Consider the following 20575-nt stretch of genomic DNA (forward strand, 5'->3'; position numbering starts at 1 on the left):
TGAAGAAAGCAGTATGGTAAAAAACTTGACAGAAGGAACTACAAAAGCTTCAGGGTTTCTCTGGCTTATGGAAAGGGAATAGTTCAGGAACACAAGCAAAATAAAAGGTTGTATAGTCCAACTGAGAGTGTATTTCTCCAACATTGAATAATTCTGCCTCCCTCCTGATTTCAAATACAGATTCTGCAGAAGGGATAAAAACTGTAGTGCACCTGTTTCACTTGAGCCCATTAGAACTTATTAATTTTCCCCTGGGAATGACCTTCCATACACCTCCACAAGGCTGAGCAATAGAAGATGCAGAGGAATAAGGTGCCGTAAAATGAACTCACCAGGCAAATCAAACAGAACTTTGATTTCACTCTCCATGATGTCCAAGCTGGGACACATCTAGTTCTCCTTTAGCTCTGAGAGGGAGGCACAACCGTGGGAAGAAACAAAGCTTGAGTTGTCTCAGTGTAAAAATATATACAGCATGCTTAAAAGGAATTATGACATTTCATCTTGATACACTGTATTGTTTCACCTAATAATAAAAACCAAATTATTCCACCCCTACGCTCAGTCTTGTCCAGTTGCTGGTATATTACATGTACCAATAATGCAAATTCCTCTATCCCACCTCCACTCTTGCCAGCCCTTCCCATAATTTTCCTTTCTCCTTAATAAAGATGAAATCTCTCAAACAAGCACAGGCTTGCTTAAGATTATGAGATCTCCCTTTCTGGATTTTCTTTAAAGGGCTTTCACAGGAGAAGAATTAGGTACACTATCAACCCATTCCCAGCTCAGTTTGCACATTTCATTATATTTGTCCTTTCCCTCAAAAAAATGAGAAATTTCACTACAGAAAGAACATCTAAATATGAATTTGCAAAAGCCTCTTTGTCAATAGAGCTACCAGTTCCTCTAAACACAGACTGGGGAGAAAGAGGAAGGAAATAAAATAAAATTCCCCTTCAGATAGTTTCCTCCTGAAGGTCACCTAGATCTGGATCTAGCAAAAGGTTCTTTCAAGAAGGAAAAAATTACACCTCATTCAAAAGCCTTATTTGTTCAGATGATATGAAAAACTAAATCTTAGTCATACTCTAGTAAAGTCATTACCCTCTTCTTTTGTTCTGGTGGTTTTGGGTTTTTTGAACAGCCTTTTTTGATAGAAAAGGGACAAAGAAAAAACCATCTTAAAACCAAATCCTCTTCTATATACTAGACCTGTACACCTTTACTTTTACTGAAGGGACTTTTTTTCCCCAATAAATCATCTAGCTGCTTTCTACTTCCTCCCCTTTCCATATTTGAATGTCTTACAGACTGTCAGGGGCATTGTGCTCTGCCATGAATTCATTAAATTCATTTATCAAATATAAAAGTTTCCTTTTACTTCCACCTCAGGAACCACTTGTACAACAGTACAAGTACCTTAACTAAAACCTTTCTTCCATCCCTTTTAAAGCAGGTTATTTCTTTGTAGTGCTACTAGAATGACAGGGAAGGAAAGAGGCAGGAGACATCTGCAAACATTACCTTAGGAGATATAAAATCAGCCACTTGAAGTTTTAGGGAGGAAAACAATTCAAACACAAAGTGAAATTAGCACACATTCAAAGTGAACTCATTACTCATAGAAAAATATACACCAAGGAAGAAAAATTCTGTCTTCCAGTGCAAGCGCCAGCAAAATTCCAAGTTTCTTAGCCAACGGTCAGCTCCAACACCAAACTGCTTGTGTGAGAGCTTGTGAATCCTAGACCTTAAGCAGCCAAAAGGCAGCGGGCTTTGGCTACTGGGTCCTCTGGGAGTCCCGAAGGTCAGTGACAAGTTCTACAAGCACCGGGGACGGCAGAAACGCTTTCCCTAGGTGTCAGTCAGACAGTGGGACTCCGAGCCTTGAGCTCTGACATTTGCAGAGGACCTCAGGGCTACGGGCTGGCCTGGTCTCGCTGCTGAGTTACTCAGTTTCCAAAACTGCGCCTTCAAACCAGAGCCACGGACAGACAGACGGACACTGCTGAGCCGCGTGCGACACCGTGCTATTAACAGATGACACGATGTTATTAATAGTGTTCAAACACGAGTGCCGTGCCTGTAATCGCCCGTCGTTCCGCAGCAATCAGCAGCAATCCATCCCCGCTTTGCCCGTGCGGAGCCGTGCCGGCCGGCGCCGCCGGCGCCGCGGGGAGGCCCCATTAGCCCCGGGGGAGGCGGAGAGGGCTCAGCGCACGGGGAACGGGGCCGGCGGACGCGGGGGGCACACCACCAGGATAAAAGACGGGGGAAAATGGGCGAACCACAGAATTGTCAAGGTTGGAAGGGACCTCTGGAGGTGATCCAGTCCTAGCCGCCTAACACGGCAGGGTCACCCGGAGCAGGTCACTCTCACCCGGCTGAGAGGGAGAGCCGTGACCTCCCAGGGCAGCTGTTCCACTGCTCTGCCACCCTCAGTGCGTATAAGCTTTTCCTCATGTTAAGGTGAGACTCCCTGTGTTTTAGTTTATGGCCAATTGCTCCTCATCCTGTTGCTGGGAAACACCGAAACGAGTCTGGCACTATCTTGTTGGCCGCCACCTTGGAGATGTTTATATGAATTAATGAGATCCCCTGTCAGAACTTCTCTTCTTCAGACCGAACAGGCCCAGCTCCCGCAGTCTCTCCTCACAAGAGATGCCCCAAACCATGTTGGGAGTCTGAAGCCTCTCTAGCAGCTCCTTCTTGTACCGAGGAGCCCAGAACAGGACACATTCACCTCAGGAGGGACTGAAAAAACACTTTTATTTTTAAAAAAGCGAAAAAGCTAATCTGGCGTGCGAGAAGACTCTAAGATCATAGTCGAAATCGCTTGATTACATTAACACTAAGGTCTCTACTATCACCTTCACAACGCCGTAACTCTGAGCCCTGTGCGGCCCCTGCCCCCACCCCGCCCCGCCCCGCCCCGCGCTCCGGCGCTGTCCCCGCCCCTCAGATTTTGTCCCCGCCCCTCAGGCCGTGTCCCCGCCCCTCAAGCCGTGTCCCCGCCCCTCAGGTTTTGTCCCCGCCCCTCAGGCGCTGTCCCCGCCCCTCAGGCCGTGTCCCCGCCCCTCAGGCCCGCCCGTTCGCGGGGCGGTTCCCGGCGCCGTCCCCGCCCTGCGCTTTACGGCAGCGGCCGCGGTTTGCGGCGGCAGTGCCGGGCCGGGCCGCGCTGGGGCGGACATGGTGAGTGAGGGGTGAGGGGCGCTGATCGTGCCCGCACCGGCGGCTCCTGAGGCCCGCGGGCTCGGCTCGGCCTTGGCCGGGGAGCGAGGGCCCCGCAGAGGCCGCTGGCTCCACTCTCGGCCCCGCGGGCCCCGAGCCCCCAGCTGAGCGTGTCGCGCCCGCTGTGCCGTGTCAGGGTGGTGGCGGCGTGCCCGAGCCGCTGTCCCGCTGGCGGCGGGGCTCCCGCCCTTCTCCTTCGGTCAACAAACGCTGTGTGTGTTCGTTCCCATGCAGGCCAGCACGATGGTGGCGGTCGGCCTGGCCATAGCGGCAGCCGGATTCGCAGGTGTGTGGGGTCGGGCGGACACTGAGCAGCCAGCCGTGCCTGCACGCCCCGTGGTACTTACCCGTGCTTCAGGGCTCGTCTCCAGGTAGTTTAATAGCTGATACAGGACGCTCTTTTGGGAGAGCCTGTATTAATGGCTGTAGTTGAACAAAAGATCCAAGTTCTTACTATTTCATGCCCCTAAAAAGTTTATTCCACACTCTATTGCTCAAGTTACTAGTTGCACTGAATTGCTAAATATTCATGGAACTATGTTTAACCTCAGCCAACACTGGTCTCTTGAAGGTCGCTATGCAGTAAAAGCTTTGAAGCAAATGGAGCCCCAGGTAAAACAAGCCCTTCAAAACCTACCAAAATCTGTAAGTTTTTGTTGTTGTTGTTGTTGTTGTTTTTTTTTATCAGTACCATCTTTTTATTTAAAACTTTACTTGGTGGAATAACTACAGACTGTTCTCTCTGTATATCATTGCTTTATTTTCACCTGTGTTTTGTCAGTAACAATTAATTGCAGCAATTCTGCTGGTGATTATCTAATACACAACTTGTTTGGGCAAATTTAAGTAATTATTTAAATAATGATGCTCTGCTTCAACTGAATTTCCTATTACAAGTGAGGAGTTGTTTTGCTGTTTTTACAGACTAAAAGCTCAGCAGCTACTAAAGGAATAATGAGTCGTTTTAACTGATACTTAGAAATTAGTGTGTTTTAAACTAACAAGTTTTCTCTTTCAGGGCTTCAATGGTTATTACAGAGGTGGATTCGAACCCAAAATGACTAAAAGAGAAGCAGCTTTAATACTGGGAGTGAGGTAAAGGAAACTGATGAGAAATGAAAGGTGAACAGCAGGCAGTGGTGTCTCCCCACAGCATCCCCTGGGATGTCACTGCCAAGTCAGGAGATAGGAAGTGGCTGTTCAGGAGTCCCTGTGCTTTTGGGGGGTTCTTTGCTGCACTTCAGCTTGGTTAAAGCTGATTCTGTGTGGACTTCCAGACATCTGCAATTCCCTCACACATTCCAGAGCCACGTGTGGTCCAAATAAGCCATTTCAGGAAGCCTTGGGGTTCACGTGGTGTGAGGAACACAATTCTGCTCTTACCTTGTGGTTCCTGTCAGTGCTGAGGAGCTTCAGGTGGATGCAAACCCACTTCTTGTATCTGGAATAAATTCATCACTTGTGGAACATTGTAGATCTGACCAATCCCTGCCAAAGCAGTTAGGGATTGGCAAGGGAACATAAGAACTTATATCTGTGAAGTTTTTTGGGGTTCTGTGGTTGTGTTTTTGTTTTTTTTTTTAACATTAATAAATCAAGCAAAATTTTTTAGGAAATTTTCCTGAACAGCTTTTAGGAAGTTTTCCCAGTAAAAATGTTACAACGTAGTTCTGTTTCTTTTTAACTGTGTGGATGACCCCCACCCCATTGGACTGCTGTAGCATGTCTTTTTCAGCATTCAGTGTTTTGGAAAAGCCCTGGAAAGCCTCTCTAGGATTTAGACATTACGTATCAGTGGTAGGAAAAGAGAAACATACATGTTAGGTAGAGAATTTATGGGTAAGACAGAGTACTCACTTGTTCTCAGGCACCTTTGTGTGACACCACATCTGGGGAATTTCATGAGGATCCCTTAAAATCAGCTTTTCTCTCTCTTTCAAAGCCCTACAGCCAACAGAAATAAAATTAGAGAAGCTCACAGACGGATCATGCTTCTGAATCATCCAGATAAAGGTAAGGAAATTAAGTCATGTTGATTAGTTAATATATGTTTTTAACACAGATGAATAGGACTGTAGGGAGGAAGTGAGTGATACATAACCAACCACCTCAGCTACTAAAAACCTACAGAAAACTGAGTGAAAACAAATCTTAGGGTGCCTTAATCCATGTGGGTCTAGAGCATATTTTTGTGTGTGAATGTTTTAAAAGCAAGCAGACAGATGCAGCAGGTCAGTTTGTCAGCTGCTCTGTTTTATGTGAATACCAGGTTAGAATATGATTTGTTAAAATGAGACTTAAAATTACTTTAATTTTAGATGGAAACCCAGAGTACCCTTGTGTGTATTATATATATATCACTTGTAAGTTCATGTGAATGCCTCCGGAGTTCACCGTAAATGGCAAATACTGAGCCTTCCACAGCTGCTGGAGACATTAAATTATGAAATATTCCTGTTAGTGGTACTCTGAAGGCTCAGAATCTAGTTATGCTCAAAGTTAGTAACTCAGGGCATCTATACCTATTCTAAATTCTGTTCAGTGAGTCAGAATCATGTGTTGGTGTTTGACATTTAACTTCTTAATCATCACTTAAAAGGCAAAACGGCTTCCTTGAAAGTGACTGTTGAATTCCTTACTTTTATGCGCCAAAATAATCCATGAGGATTATTTGCCTTTCGTAGATAATATCAAGTGAAAATTACCTTCAAAATTAACCTCACTGAATATATGCAGGAGCTAAAAATACCAGTTTGTGTTGTACATGACCTAAACATGTTAAATTAATCTTCAAGTAAAACATTATAGTGCAATTAATGGTATGTATGCTACCAACACAGTCATTCTATCTCATGGCTTTACAGTGTTGGTGCATTTCACTGTGGGTTCTGTCTCAGTCTTCCTAAGTGATTTTTTGCTATGTTTAAAACCTGAACTGGTGCCTTGGTACAGCAGCACTTTGTGCTGGGCAGGGTTACCTGCAAAGCTGTTAGTTCTGTGCCTGTATTCACCACAGACTGTGCTAAGGAAAGAAACACTCCAGTAAAATAAAAGCTGTCTAACAGGAATGAGTGGTCTGAGCTCCTGCAGTGACTGAGTGAACTCAGGTACCTTCTGTCATATCCACTTTGTTCTTCAACTGGCAGAAACTCAGACCACACTCTTTTCCTGTGTCCTGTGGCATTGCTGTCAACAAAGACAAATGTTGGGTTTTCTTATCTGATTTGAGATTCTCTTTCTTTTAGGTGGATCTCCGTATGTAGCAGCCAAAATCAATGAAGCTAAGGATCTACTAGAAGACCAGGCTAAAAAATGAATAAGAAAGAAAATCACTCATTCGGAGGGTTTGTCCCTGCAAATGATTATTTTTGATAAATGGATTAAGAAAAGTTCTAATGTCAGTCTTTGACTTAATATAAATGAAGCTGGAAATACAAATCCAGGGAGTTACTTCCCTCCCCACTTGGTCACTTTTTTTTGGAAATATGTGAGGGAGTGAAGCTTAAAGATTTTTTTCGTAGCTGTTCTTTATTAAACAGCAAAATCTGCCACTCAGAACTATTTTCAGTGCTTCAGAGCAGGAACTTGGTGTGGCCAATGTGTCACCAGGCACAGGTAGGCTCATGTGCTGTTACCTAATTTCTGTTGAACTGGCCCTGTTTAAAGTTCACGCTGCTGCTCTTCCATCTGCTAAAATTAGCACACTGAACCTGTTTGGGAAGGGGGTGGAAAAACCAAGAGGATTTATTGGAGGGGAGGAACTGGGAGAGATGTGTGGTTGTCTCTGCCTGAAGAAATAAAGTACAGGAAACAATGTACTCCCTTGTCCTTGCCTTGTGAAAACCAAGGTTGGTTAAGTGTTACTAATGGATCTGGCATGTCCCAGATTTTTTTAGTATTTAGTTTTGACAGGTTTTAATAGCATTTAATAAATTCCATATTTGTAATGGAAGTCCTGTAGTTTTATACATTATTGTACATTACAAAGCCAGAGCTCAGACAGACAGGTTTGCATTTATGGTGATGAAGAAAAGGGATCTCTTTACATCAGTCACTGGTACCTGAGCTGGATTTGTGCTCTGTGGAGCCTCTCACACCCAGCAGCTCGTGAGGATCTCAGCTGGGGGCAGGGAACTGTCACACTCCCCAAGAATCTTCCCAGTGTTTCTGCCACTACAGCGAAGCACTGCACAGCAGCTGTGGGGAGATAATGACCACCTGGTCATAAACAGTGGGGTTGAAAGCTTCCACTCCCAGAGCCTGGACTTGGGAGTCCTGCTGGAAGCATCTCATCCTGTGAGTGCTGCCTGCTGTGCCACAGCATTGCTGTGGATGAGTTCTGGACTGTTTAGGAAGAATTACAACAGTAGGCTTGAGTTAGGTGCCTTTGGAAGGATCAAACAGGTAACATTACAATCTCTCCTGAAAGGCAGTAATTTTGCTCTGCTACAGAATTTAAAGCAGGGTAAAGGACAGGTGGAACACCACCATGCAGTTCTGGAGTCAGCACATGCCAAGCCACATGCAGAATGTTTCTGTCCTTCAAGATTTCCCAGCCAAATACTACTGATTTATTAAACATAGCTGTTTTTTTAATTTTCTCCACTCCTGTGCCTGCCCCATCACCTGAGATACCTGTGCACACTTCAGTTACACCGTTGACCTGGGTGTGTTCTCCCAGAGGGAAGGTTTTTGCTGAGTGTCCAACAGTGAAGTCTATGACAAAGTGCACACACAGGTCCCTGCCTGGGACAGCTTGCCTGTGGCTCTCAGGTAGAGCAGCTGGTTTAGGACTCTTGGTTTTGTCCTTCTGACAAAATCAGGCAAGACAGTTTTCATTCAGGTCAGTACAATTTCAACGCTGCCCTCTGCCCTGACTTACACCTTCCTGCTACCCAGATTGTTTTCCACACCTGTTTTGTGTGTCCTTGCTCTGGCTCACGTACCTGGAAAGATGTGGGGGTGCCATGCTTTACCTTACCAGAAACTACATCTGCATTAATTCCTATATATGTTAGTCAGGTTATGCAATGCTCCAAGCTAAGGAGTCTGGTTTTTGCCTCGTTAACTGATGTTTGACATCATCGCCTTAACAAAAGGAAGATCAGCATGTCAGAAACTCTTATGAAAGAGTCTGAGGTTCAAGCTGCCTCACAAGTAGGTTTCTATAGTTAGTTAACAGCTTGAAAACCTTAAAGTTAATAGTAATTTAAATTTCTGATAGAAACAGTCAACAGATGGAAGATCAAAGTTTATTTTCTTTTACTACCAGCATACAAAAAAAACATATTGCACATCAAACAACCAAAACAAAAATAAAAATACTCTACTAAGGACTAACATATGTAGTTTATACAGAATAAACTTTCTGGAAATTGATCTTTTCAGTAGTTCAGGTTATGTCTTAATGGACATGACTAATTCAGCTTAGTGTTAACTAAAGCTATGTTTGATTTTTAAATACTGTACAGTTTAATAAATAAACCAAACAAAGCCTCAATGTAGAACAGTCACTGCCAATGTCACCCAGTATCCCTGCAGATTATGAGAATTTAACAAATGCATTCCAGTGGTCTGCAGATTTTTTCCTCTACATACAGCATTTAAAAAACATGTATTAAAACAGACCAGTTTCCAGACTAAACTAATGGAGAAATTACATTTCAGTGCAAAATATTTTAGACTGCATTTCTTTCTAGTATTCCTCAGGTGAAGAAGTGGTTGCATATTATTAAAAATGTAACAAAAGCAGCTAACGCTTTCATAAAGAGTATTATGTTAGGGATCCCCCTCACATCTTTGCCGTATTTTGAAAACAAAATAACATTTCCTATAGCCAGCAATTTTGTTTATTTAAATGTTACATATACTATCTCAAGGCACATCTGATGATATATTTATAACACAGTAGGTGTCAAAGTATGTTTAACATATGATTTCTCCAGGATCCCTCCCCTTTCTGTATTCCAAAATGGAGGAACTGAAAGTGCGGTGTCAAGACTGGCGATCCATATTCTATCTTTGGCAAGCTTATACAAGCACTATTTTAAATGTAATGTAAAAGAACTGTAAACTAGGAACTTCAGTTTATGAAACACCATTCAGCACTGCTTCTTCCTGATTATTTCCATCCTCCTGAACAGTGACTTTCTTTTCATCAGGGCTGTGCTGTAGTTTAGAAGGCTCATCCCCAGAGGTGGTGGCAGGACCGTTCACTGCCTTTTCAGAAGGGCTGTTTTCGTCAATCGCATCTTTTGCCTTGCAAAAACAAGAACGGGAGTATTAGAAATTCCAAAACGGTACAGAGTGTAATCTCAGTTTCCCCCTGGCTCACACAGCAGCTTTTCAAGAGGGAACACCTCTTGTTTGTCTGTGCTTGTATCCTGCCACTTAAAGCATCTGATCACTCACCTTTTGTTTATGGGATACTTCTGTGTCAGCCACTTTGAGGAAATCATGCCAACGTCACCCCAGGACTGCACATCCCCAGCACAACCCACAATAATTCTTTATTTCTCTTTGTCTAAGTCCATGAAGGAGTTTACTGAAAAACTGAGCTTTACACCCCTTTTGCAGTCTAGAGCAAGATTACATTTTGTTATTGCATCTTTCTTATATAACTTGTGGCAATACACTGGCACTAGAAGTAAAGAAATTCTGGTTTATTCAGTTCTGATTATTTTTCAGGATAATGTAATGCCATTCTGATCCTTTTAAGGAAAAAGGATCAAAACCATACAATCTTTGTAAAACCAATTCCTTCTAAAATAGTTTATACAAAGTCACTAAAAATGCCACATAGTATCCTCTATCCCTAAAGTGTTTGAAGGATTAGTTCTCAAGACTTACCATGGGCGATTTTCACATTTTATTACATAATGCAACATTACTAAGTGTAGGATTTTAAAAGGTGCACAGACTTAATTTGGTCCCTAAAAATCTGCAACAACAGTCTACAAATCATTGTCAGTTCTGTTTAGTCTGGGCCCTTTTTGCTTTTAATGATTTGTTCTTGAACTCAAATGCACTTGTAGTCAAATGAGGGCAAGCTAACTGAAGCCTTCATTCCTTTACTGTTCTGCTGCAAGGGAAGAGAAAAAAGGAAGTGCACATTAAAAAAAAAAATCTTACCGTTTCTTTCTTGGTTTTGGCTACTGTCTCCTTTGGAGGGTTTCTCTGTCTACTTTGAGATTCAGCTCGTGATATATAATCAGCTACTGTTACTGTTCAAGGAAAAAAACCACAGTGATGCTCACATCAGCAGTCAATTCAGCATGAACCTTCAAGTCTTTTCTGCACAACTTATGCTCTAACTGGGAGACATCTCACAAAAGGCCTTCACACTTACAGGTTATCAACCATACAGCATGGATCAATTTGTTTCTGTTGTTAAAAACAATTTTCACTAAAATCAGTGGTAACAATGATCTGAAGGTGGATTCCTAATAAAACCAATTTTGGTCCAATTGCAAAATTTATTGGAGAAGGGCTTTCTGTACTAAGTTTGGAGAGATTTGGCTGCAGACTCTAACTACAGACTGTGTGTGTCATTGGGGTTTTATTAGCTGAGTAGTGAAGAATTTCACACTAATGAAATGAAGATAGTTAAACAGTGCCCAGAACTGGGATGGGTCAGAGCCTGGAATCACTCAGGATGATGTGGCATCAAATCTTTGGTATGTCACAAAGCAACTGAGGAGGAACTTGCCCTCCTGGAGGTACTGGGAGTGCCACCAGCACTGTCCTCTGCTGTGGGGTGTGTGGACACAGGCAGTGCTGCTGGGGCCAGCCCAGCCCAGGGGCAGCAGAGCCGTGTCTGTGCTGGTACAGCTGCACTCACTGGGGACAGCCAGGCTTCTCTGAGCTTTCCTTACCACCTCAGCACGTGTTCTGTAGCCTGGTTTTGTCTGATCCTACCCTCTTGTAACCATCCCAAGACTCAGTCCTATCCTTAGAATACAGAGTACTGCAACTTCAAATACACATTTTTATCTCTGATGAGCTACAGCACATTAGGGCTGGCAAGCATTCCCTGCTGAACTGAACAGTCATTTACGTTTAGTGTATCAGGTATTTAGGTGAGCTGTTTTTCTGGATTTAGGAAGGACTGTGCATGAAATCCAAATCAGACTGCAACCTACAACAGATTGATTTTGTGTTACAGTAACTGGACTTCTTACATCTGGGTCCTTCCAGAACTGTGAAGGCCAAAGGAATTTCTGCACAAGTACTTTTTCTTTAAAATGAGGGTTTTTACCCAACTCCTCTAATACTAGTAAATAGTAAGCATTCTTAATATTCCTCTATGAGTAAGGCACCATAACATACAGCAATGTAAATCAAATGATACAGCTAAATGACTGAAATACAGAGGTTGGCATTGCGGGGGAAAGAAGGGAAGAGTTCCTTCTGTCTTAATTTCACTCACACTTACTAGGTATTTATAAAGACTTTAAATTATTAGAGCATTTTAACAAAGATGTCAGAGAAATCTTGTTTGGGAAATTTTGTTACGTTCTTGGAATACTTAGGATTTAGAAGATTCCCTTGGTTTTCTAGAAATGACTAACATTCCTTTACATTCCTGGCTGAGATTTGTTTCTTAGAAGTAAAAGCTGAATTCCTTTTCACTTTTTCTGCCCCTTTAAAAAACCGTATCACTGCTACAAAACTGGAATGTTGAGAAGAAATGTGTGGGTTTTAAAGTTTTTTAGGAAGGTGGGGTGTTTGATTTTTTCCTTCCCCCAAGTTTCAGCACAATAGAACAGCTTTTTTCTTCTTAATCAAATGTTGTATGAGCACCACAGATACAAGAAAGACAAATATGGGTGAAATTTTGAACCTGTCAATCTAGAAGACCTTCTGTTACTACCCTGTGCCATGTATGTACAAGCATTTTCTTAACAGGGCATTGTATTGATAATTAGCCAGTTCACCTTTAACATTTCAAGTGTTAGTACACACAAAAGAAATGCAACAAGCCACAACAACAAAAAATCGGAAACATGCAATTTGACTTAAATTCCTCCTCCTTCCCACCCTCAATTTGCAGATGACTTAAAACTATTCCCAACAGCCAAGGACTGAGAGCAGCAGTGTGATGCAGCTGTGGGGCTGGCAAACCCCAGGTGAGTTCCCTCACTGAGCTCTGCCAGGACCCACATCCTGCCCCTCCAACACTGCTGCTCAGCCAGTGCTGAAAAGGTTGTGTCCCAGTCAGTGCAAGCGCACAGATGCAGTGAGTGCAGACCATGAACCTTCATGTTTGTCGTGATCCTGGACCACAGAACTCAACAGCACTTCGGCCATTGACTTCAGTGAGACCTGGATCACAAGCGTAACTCGTATGTCCAAGCAAAAAGTTAGACATCAATTAGTTTCATTAGACAGATTTTAGAGGTTTTCCTAGTAGAAGAAATGTCTTTCATCTTTGTCTAGTAGTCTTATTAGTTATTGAGTAACCTTTTGATATTATGCAGCTCTATGTAAAACAGCAGACACAACATTCTCTCATGCTTTTGACCTGAGATTACCCACAGCTCCACTCGAATTACCTGGCTGTCTATCTTCTGCCTGACCCCTGAAGCGACGCCTGCGGCTACGATTGCGTCGCTGGGGTTTTTTGTCACTATCATCTGCAATTGCAAAGTTTATAATGAACTATTTCTGATCATAAAATAGATAAATTCTTCAGCAGTTTCAGCATGGGGCATTTAAAATGGCTTCTGTTAAAGACAGAGACTAAGTAAGACAGAAAAGCTAAAAGAGAATTTTATACTGAAAGCATACACAGTAACACAAAAGCTAGATTTTACTTTTTGTTCTTGGTTCATTAAAACATTTAGGCACGTATTTAATGACCTCAGATTTCATTTATTAAGTAACCATACGTCAAATTTTAGCAACAGAGCCCAGATTTTTTTTTTCTACATTAAGCAACAGATTGTATTCTCATCCCAGTGAGTATCAAGAGAATTTACTGAAGGAAAGTTCTTAAGTAGAAGCTGGGTAGAGACAAATTAACAGCTACTTAAGGAGCTTTCCCACACCAAGACTGAGGTTACCAAGGACAAAACAGAACGTTGATCTGACAGTACTGTTTCTATCAAAGCAGCAGTACCAATGGGAAACAACAAGTCAAGTCTTTGGTGTCTCCATCAGACAGTTTTTACAAAAAAGGCACATGAAAAGGCTAGTGGAGCTCAGTAAACAGAAGACTCCATGGCACTGCCACGGAGGGATTCTTTAATCAGACAGCAACCTTGAACACAACAACGATTTGTCACTTACAGAAACAAACAAGGGCTTCACTACACTTACAGGGACGACACATTTTTTTTCTTAGCTTGCTCTGGGACTACCATCCAACCATTTACATACCTAAACCATTCTCATTAACAGAAGCTGTATCAGACTCTGTCATCCCATCCATAAGAACAGCATCTTCATCAGTCCTTCGCCGGCGTGACCTCCTGCGGCGGTTGCTGCTGTGGTGGGACTCGCTGGCGTCCGTATCCACGGTCTGGTCTGACTCCGTGTTATCCAGCAAGCTGTAAGGGTTGCTGTCCGGATCTTTAAGCACTAAACAAACACAAAGTGGCCATCTAAGATACTGTGGAGAGCTGTAACCATCTCCAGGCTGACTTACAGCTGGATGTGAAAGTTTTAAACTACAACACCTTAAGCCAAGGTGTAACACACAGAGCTGCAGTATCTGATCTCAAACCGGATCCTCTGACTCTAACCCAACAGTAACAATTCTGGGGCACCACAACAGCCCAATCTGCACTTGCACTATTTCACCACAAAGATTTCCAAGGAGACATTTAGAGACCTTTTACTCAAAACTGCTGAGTATATAAAACACACCTTACACTTTGTGGTTGTGTGGTACTTCTGACACTGACAGTGTTACATTAGCACAGATTCTGATAAAACGTAACTTCCAGTCAATGATTTCTTCTCTCATTCTGTATCTAAACATAAGCTTACATCAGAAGGCTGCCATAGGCAACATGGCAAGGATTTAGCAGCTTTGTTAATAACGTTATTATGTGTGAGCAGTAGAGGAAGGAAATTAGGATCGCTGTGAATAGAAAATAAACGAAAATCTAAAATATGCTGTATGACACAGCTACCACACAACTGCACTGAAATCCCAAGGTATTAGGATCGCAATATAAGAATGGAGTACTTTAAAAGAGTAAGAGGTTATACAGAACATTGCCAGGAAGAAAATGTCAATTCAAATTCCATTTGGAACACAGTACCAGAGCTAATGGATGACTTTCCACCACGAGGTCCCCCACGCCCACGACCTCCAGACACGCTACGTCCTCGTCCCCCAGGACGCCGTCTGTTGTCACGTTGGTGCCTGCTCTCCCTGTCATCTTCTCCTGCCAAGGACCAGTCACTAAGTTCATCTTTCCTCTCAGATTCTGTTTCAGAGGGATTAGAGAGCTCAGAGTTTGTACCTTGTGTGAGAAGGAAAAGAAAATTGGAAATAAATATGAATTTGGGGATTATATTCTGGTTTCATATCCTGACAGTATTCCAGCCAGCACAGCTGGTTATATATGTACGTTATTTTTAACAACAATATAATGCATAAATACATATATACACATAAATACTAATAAACATACAAGTATACGTAGATATATTTAATACTTATATATGCTCCTATACAAAAATATATGCACAAATGAAATATAGATCAAAAGTTACTTAAGTAAGATTCTAAATTTGTTTGTACTAACATGTGAAATAAGGGCTGAAAGATCACCAAATCTGTAATTTCTGTACACAGATAAACCAAGGATTTAGCAGTTTTTCCTCTCTTTGTCTACACACTGCAGGCATTTGGTGCAGTTTCTAGGCAACTTCTCTGAAATTCCCAAGGACAACTTTGCCACCTTATAGCTGATGGCTGTTGCTAAGCAACCCCTTCTGGATGCTGTAATGCTGCTTGAACAATTTCACTGTTTATATCAAACAGCATCCTTAACACCCGGCCATCTCCGAGTACCCAAACCCACAGAGCTTTTTGCTTTTTACTACCTGAAAACCCAACATCTATTATTCAATTCAGGTATCCAGGAACTCCCCTTTCTACCAAGTCGGGAACATAAAGTTTTAGACCCATATGGCTTAAATGTGATTCTCGCCATTTTGGGAGGAAAACAATACTTTAAGTTTTCCAAATCACAATGTGTATATATAAGCAAACTGAACAAGTTTCCTTACAGATCAGTCAGTTCATTGGGAAATAATAAAAAATGAAGTTACAAACATCATCATCAGAATCAACACAACACTTGGCATGATCCAGGAAGCTATAGCCAGGGTCACACTGTAAAACCCCAAAGGTGTCTGAGTTTTTAACAGAAATGAGCTACACGTAGATATCCAGTCATTTACTGTATTGAATAAATAATACTGTCCTCTGTGAAGCATGTCTACATAGAAATGCAGTGTGTCCACTTGGACTACGCTGGGGATGTGCACACCTGTCAGGAACTGAACAGTGCTTTTGAATTGAGAAATGCATCAGAATACCTCACTACACCTTAAAACAGATCCAGTTAGTTCCTGAGCAAATTAAAAAACCCACAGGATTTTGTGCTGTCTCCATTTTAAACAATTTTGGCTGATTTTTCAGAAATGTGCTGCTAAGATGGCCATGATCACAGACAAGCAATTTTTCTCCTCAATCAAAATAGGTAATGCTCATTTCAGACTTTTAATTTGTGTCTCCTGAAGAGCATCTCTAGCTCTCTTCCCAGTTTTTGTGATGTCACTTACTAAGTAACTAACACGGAATGACAAGATGTTTCCAGAGCTCAGTTTGTTAACTTTTTCAGTTTTAAACTCAATGTCGAGATGCAAATATAACGAGGTATTTTGAATGATGAACAAAACAAAACGGCAATTCTGAATCTCCAACCCTATCTTCACTCAAATTTGCTGAACACAAAGAAATCCAGAGACGGTTTTGGGCTCAAAGGTATCCTGAGGCGTGGCTCAGAGCGCTCACCGTAACCAGAGGTGTAATTGGGGCCCCGGCGGCCCCGGCCCCGCCCGCTGTAGGAGCGGGAGCCCTGCACTGAGGACAGGGTGCTCTCGTCAGTGGTGTAACCCTTCTCCTTCTCAGGAACTCGAGCAGACGAAGGCCTGAAGCCCATCCCAATCTGGCGCAGCTGCTCATCGATTTGGAGCCTTTCCAGTCTTAGTTGTTCTACCTCCTACACACATGAAACAAAAACCATGGAACGGATTGCTGAAAAACGTCCCCCACAAAACACCATCCCCCACCCAGTCACATTGAAAATAATCATTCCTGTAGGAGAATGAACACCACCTGGAAGGTGACTACAAATAATGAAATCCAAGATGAGTTATCTCTGAGTTTCGGAAGAGATCTAAAAACTTTCACCACTATGCAGGAAACTTGGCCTTAAGACTACTACCTTTCTTAATTACTGTTCAGAAAATTTTTCCAGTAAAATTTAGGGGAAAAAAAAAAGGCAAACTGACAGGGAACACAATTCGAACTCAATTATCTCTGTTAACATCATAAAGCAACCCAATCTAAACAGATAATTGTTCTAATACCACACTGTATTACTGTGCTCTATTAGAAATTCCATCCTACCCCAACAGAGCATTAACCTGAGAACAGCAGAACCTGAACACAGACAAAAAATTTTGTGTTAGTTCCCAAATGTCCCTTAAAGCCCTGTTCTTTACAGTCTGATTCTTTCTACCCCAACAGCACTAAGTAACCATGACAAGGTATTTACAGGCCCATGACACCCATGGGCAAGGGGTGGGCTCAAGGCACCAAGCTTCAAATCCTCCAAATATACAGAGGAACAGTTTAACAACTGCAAATCCCACCAAAGTTGTTGCTCAAAAATTCTGTTGAATACATCAACCCAAGTTTCCTGTACGGATTCTCCCTCCTGAAGCACACTCACCTTGAGATACGCGATGTGATATTCCAACAGCACCTGGACATTTCCAATGCTTTCTTTAGTACCAACAAATACAAACGGTACCATTCCCTACAGGAACAAAGCATCAAAGCTTTTTATCAGAGAGAACACTATCATTGAAATAATGCTTTCTGTTTAAATTATATAAAGAGATCTGTTTTAAATTACCAAAGTGAGCTACACAAAGGCAGCAACTGAGCTTTCAGTTGCAAAGACATCTTGAAATAGCTCAGGCCAGGGTGCCAGCAGCAGTTTCAGACTGTGCAACCTTCCCAACAACTGTTCTGGAGCTGAGGTAACCTGACATCCCATGTTCTTATTCCCCCACGCAACACATACTGGGTATGTTTAGCACAGCAGGTGTATAGAAGCATTCAGAGTTTGCCAAGATTAAACCAACATTACAAGACCAAGCACCTTTACAAGCTTTTACCTTTGGTTCTTATCTATTTAAAATATGTGGACACTTTTAACACTACCAATCCCAAATTAGTTATGCAGCCCAAGTACATATATGAGCAAGGGTAAAAAAACCCCACTTACTTCAGCAGCAAAAACCTTCCTTGAATTACATTATATAAAATCTACTGCAAGATGCCAGTCTAGAACTAATGCTCTCTATATCCACAGGTTTTGAAATAAAACTGGGTTTGAAAATAAAAACCTAGTCACAGCAGGAAAGAATAAAGTACTTACGTCTTCACGAGGCAGCTTATTTTCATTGTCTCCTTCAATTCTCACCCTGACGACTCCAGACTTGTCTACAATCTCCTGAATCACTTTTCCATTTTTGCCAATAACTTTTCCTTCAGAGGGCAAGAACAGTTAATTTTGCACCCACGTGCAAAGTATTTTAACATGTTTATTGATATTTTATGCACAAAACTCCCAAAGAATACCCCACAGTTTGTCAGAGAAAATGAGTAAAAACTTACAAAATTAAACTCTCTCCATATGCAAAATAACAAGCAGTGATGAAGACCACCACTGTACACAGGCTTCTAACAGAACCAACCCGAGAGTAAAATGGCACAAGAGTTCTGCAAATTCTTATTTTAAATTTATGTATCAATATTATTTGGACCCCCTGACTCTACGTGTGCAACAAATCAACATTTGTGTTATTGGGAATTAACACTAATTTCCACATCTAAGAGCTCTTTAGCTCTGAGACATGGAACATTTCTTCCTCACAGCTAGACATATATGCCACTTAAGAACATTTATGTTTAAATTAGGAGCAAAGGAGGCAGAACAACTTAAAAAACGGCAAAAGCCAGAACTGTGTGACAGAGTACTCCATAATGTTCTTTACAGCAAATATCAACATGATACAAAGTAACGTGCAAAAAATATTAAAAGTTTGTCTCCCTTCCTCAACAGCTCTAACAGCTCAGCAGGTTTGGATTTTTATCTTTCTGTACTGGCGTCACTGATGAGCACTACACTGAGCTGTGTGTCTTCACTGAGTGCTGCTAAATATCTGTCTGCTTACCTGTGTGCCCACAGGCGATGTGGGCAGACATTTGCCTTCACCAGAAACTTTAGGCATTGTAATCGTTTAACAGCAGCATTTTCAGTTAAACACACTGCTGCGATTTCTGCCCTGATTCTTGTATGGGATACATTCACATTAATGAATGCTCTCCAAATGCTCCCCAAAACTCAACTTAGAATATCAGGTTTAGCAAAATTCCCTGGATTAATCAGATTTACTGAACAAGACTGCGGAAAAAAAATTGTTCGTATACAAACTGAATAATTTGTTGAATGTTAAAATGAGCTTTAACATTAGGTAGATGAGAAAGCCATTAAGTCGCACCAGATACACAATTTGTACAAGTTATATTAAAAAAAAACACCCAAATGAATCCCCATTACATTTTAATCTGGTCAAGTTCTAAAGCCTTGAAAGGCTAAGTTATAGGAGTTTGTACATGAATTATTTAAATTACATCATTTATAACATGCAGGCTCTAAGCCCCAAACCACAGCAGGTTAAAGCCCAGGTTTTAACTTCTCCTCTGGATAATCCAAGCTGTTCAACCAGGTACAACACCTCCAACTTTAACACTGCCTCCATGCCCACACTGCCCACAAGCTGGGCATGGGGAGCAGGGAGCTGCCAGACTTGAGTAAAAAGGAAGGAGAATGAGGGAAGAGGAAAAAAGCTCCCTGTGAAGCCCCAGACTAGAGGAAGACATTTGTGTCTCCAAGTGGAACACAGTTAACCTCACACCTTTAGGTGGTTTTCAATACAGAATCTACCAGACTAGGCTACACCTTCATAAAGCTGCAACATGGAAAAATGTCTATTTTGAGACTGAGGCCAAGACCTATGAGCACTGCTGATTTGTACAGGAGCTCACCAGCATCCAACCACCACCTGACAAACCTCAACCCAGGAGGGAGCAGTACAGAAGTGTCTCAAATCATTCTTGCAACTCAGCTGGAGTATTCCCAGATTAAACTTTGGGACTTAGCTTCAGCACTTTTAAGAAGTCAATTTAGTAAGGCATTTTTTTTCACTAGAATCTGAACTTCAAATATTACTGTCAAATTAGGTGGTACAAGTCTGTAATTAAATCTGTTTAAGTGCTAAAATCCTAACAAATTATTATGCGGCAGCAACAATATATCCAATTTCATAGTAATTCTGATACATATAGTTTTAAAAGATTAATCACTTTCAACTTAAATGGAGAAATCAAATATTGTACTGGCACCTAAATCCTTTTTGCAAAGTTATAATTAGGCTCCCTTTTCCCAACTTTTCAAGTTTTAGCAGTATTACATACCAACAAGATTTCTGGGAACTTGAATAAAATCCTCCACAAATTCCAAGTAACTTCTGGCCTTTTTTACTGCATCAGCAGTCTGGAAATAAATTTAAAAAAATGGAATTTATTTATGAATACAGCATGTTAGAAACAAAACCCTGTAGCAACAGCTGCCAGTCTTCCAAATAAACTTATTTTCAAAAAGAGAAGAATAAAGACAAGATTAATCCAGTTTTGAAGTAAATCATAAAGGAATAATTGAGTGAAATGCCCAGAGACAAAATTCAGTAGTAAAGCAAAGCATCAGTCACGAATAAAACATTTCTTTTCATGTTATTTCAAGATGTTTTGAGATATCAAAATGGATGCCCCATCCCTGGAAGTGCTCAAAGGCCAGGCTGGACGGGGCTTTAGGCAAACACTGCAAGTGATTTTACAACCAGGGCACTCTCTTTCCAGAATGCTGGTTTCTGGCCACAGTTCATCTACAATGCTTTCCAAGATAGGACAGTGGCTCTGGTTACTGGGGAGAACTCCTGTAAATGCTCTCTTGCAGCTTTATTA

General features: G+C 41.7%; 2 protein-coding genes across 3 annotated transcripts in view; one reads left to right on the forward strand and one right to left on the reverse strand.

The window, feature by feature from the left end:
* The first annotated feature begins 3132 nt into the window (after nucleotides 1–3132).
* Nucleotides 3133–7052, forward strand: DNAJC19 (DnaJ heat shock protein family (Hsp40) member C19). The gene is made up of 6 exons (XM_066193542.1): nucleotides 3133–3195; nucleotides 3469–3520; nucleotides 3806–3879; nucleotides 4253–4329; nucleotides 5177–5247; nucleotides 6480–7052. Exons 1-6 carry the CDS (start codon nucleotides 3193–3195, stop codon nucleotides 6548–6550), a joined length of 348 nt encoding a protein of 115 aa, XP_066049639.1. The 5' UTR covers nucleotides 3133–3192; the 3' UTR covers nucleotides 6551–7052.
* A 1420-nt stretch (nucleotides 7053–8472) lies between these two features.
* Nucleotides 8473–20575, reverse strand: part of FXR1 (FMR1 autosomal homolog 1) — a 33704-nt gene continuing 21601 nt past the window's right edge. The window contains exons 9-17 of one of the 2 annotated variants that reach the window (XM_066193543.1): nucleotides 20030–20108; nucleotides 17928–18037; nucleotides 17214–17300; nucleotides 16271–16478; nucleotides 14505–14708; nucleotides 13615–13815; nucleotides 12789–12869; nucleotides 10366–10457; nucleotides 8473–9492 (exon numbers count right to left, since the gene is read on the reverse strand). In XM_066193543.1, coding sequence (XP_066049640.1) covers nucleotides 9322–9492; nucleotides 10366–10457; nucleotides 12789–12869; nucleotides 13615–13815; nucleotides 14505–14708; nucleotides 16271–16478; nucleotides 17214–17300; nucleotides 17928–18037; nucleotides 20030–20108 — 1233 coding nt within the window. In that variant the 3' untranslated portion in view covers nucleotides 8473–9321. The remainder of the gene's footprint in view (nucleotides 9493–10365; nucleotides 10458–12788; nucleotides 12870–13614; nucleotides 13816–14504; nucleotides 14709–16270; nucleotides 16479–17213; nucleotides 17301–17927; nucleotides 18038–20029; nucleotides 20109–20575) is intronic. The other variant, XM_066193544.1, reaches the window with a different exon arrangement.

Source organism: Chamaea fasciata, unplaced genomic scaffold, assembly GCF_029207755.1.
Source record: "Chamaea fasciata isolate MVZ Bird 193981 ecotype frontalis unplaced genomic scaffold, bChaFas1.0.hap1 SCAF_11, whole genome shotgun sequence".
Classification (NCBI taxonomy): Eukaryota; Metazoa; Chordata; class Aves; order Passeriformes; family Sylviidae; genus Chamaea; species Chamaea fasciata.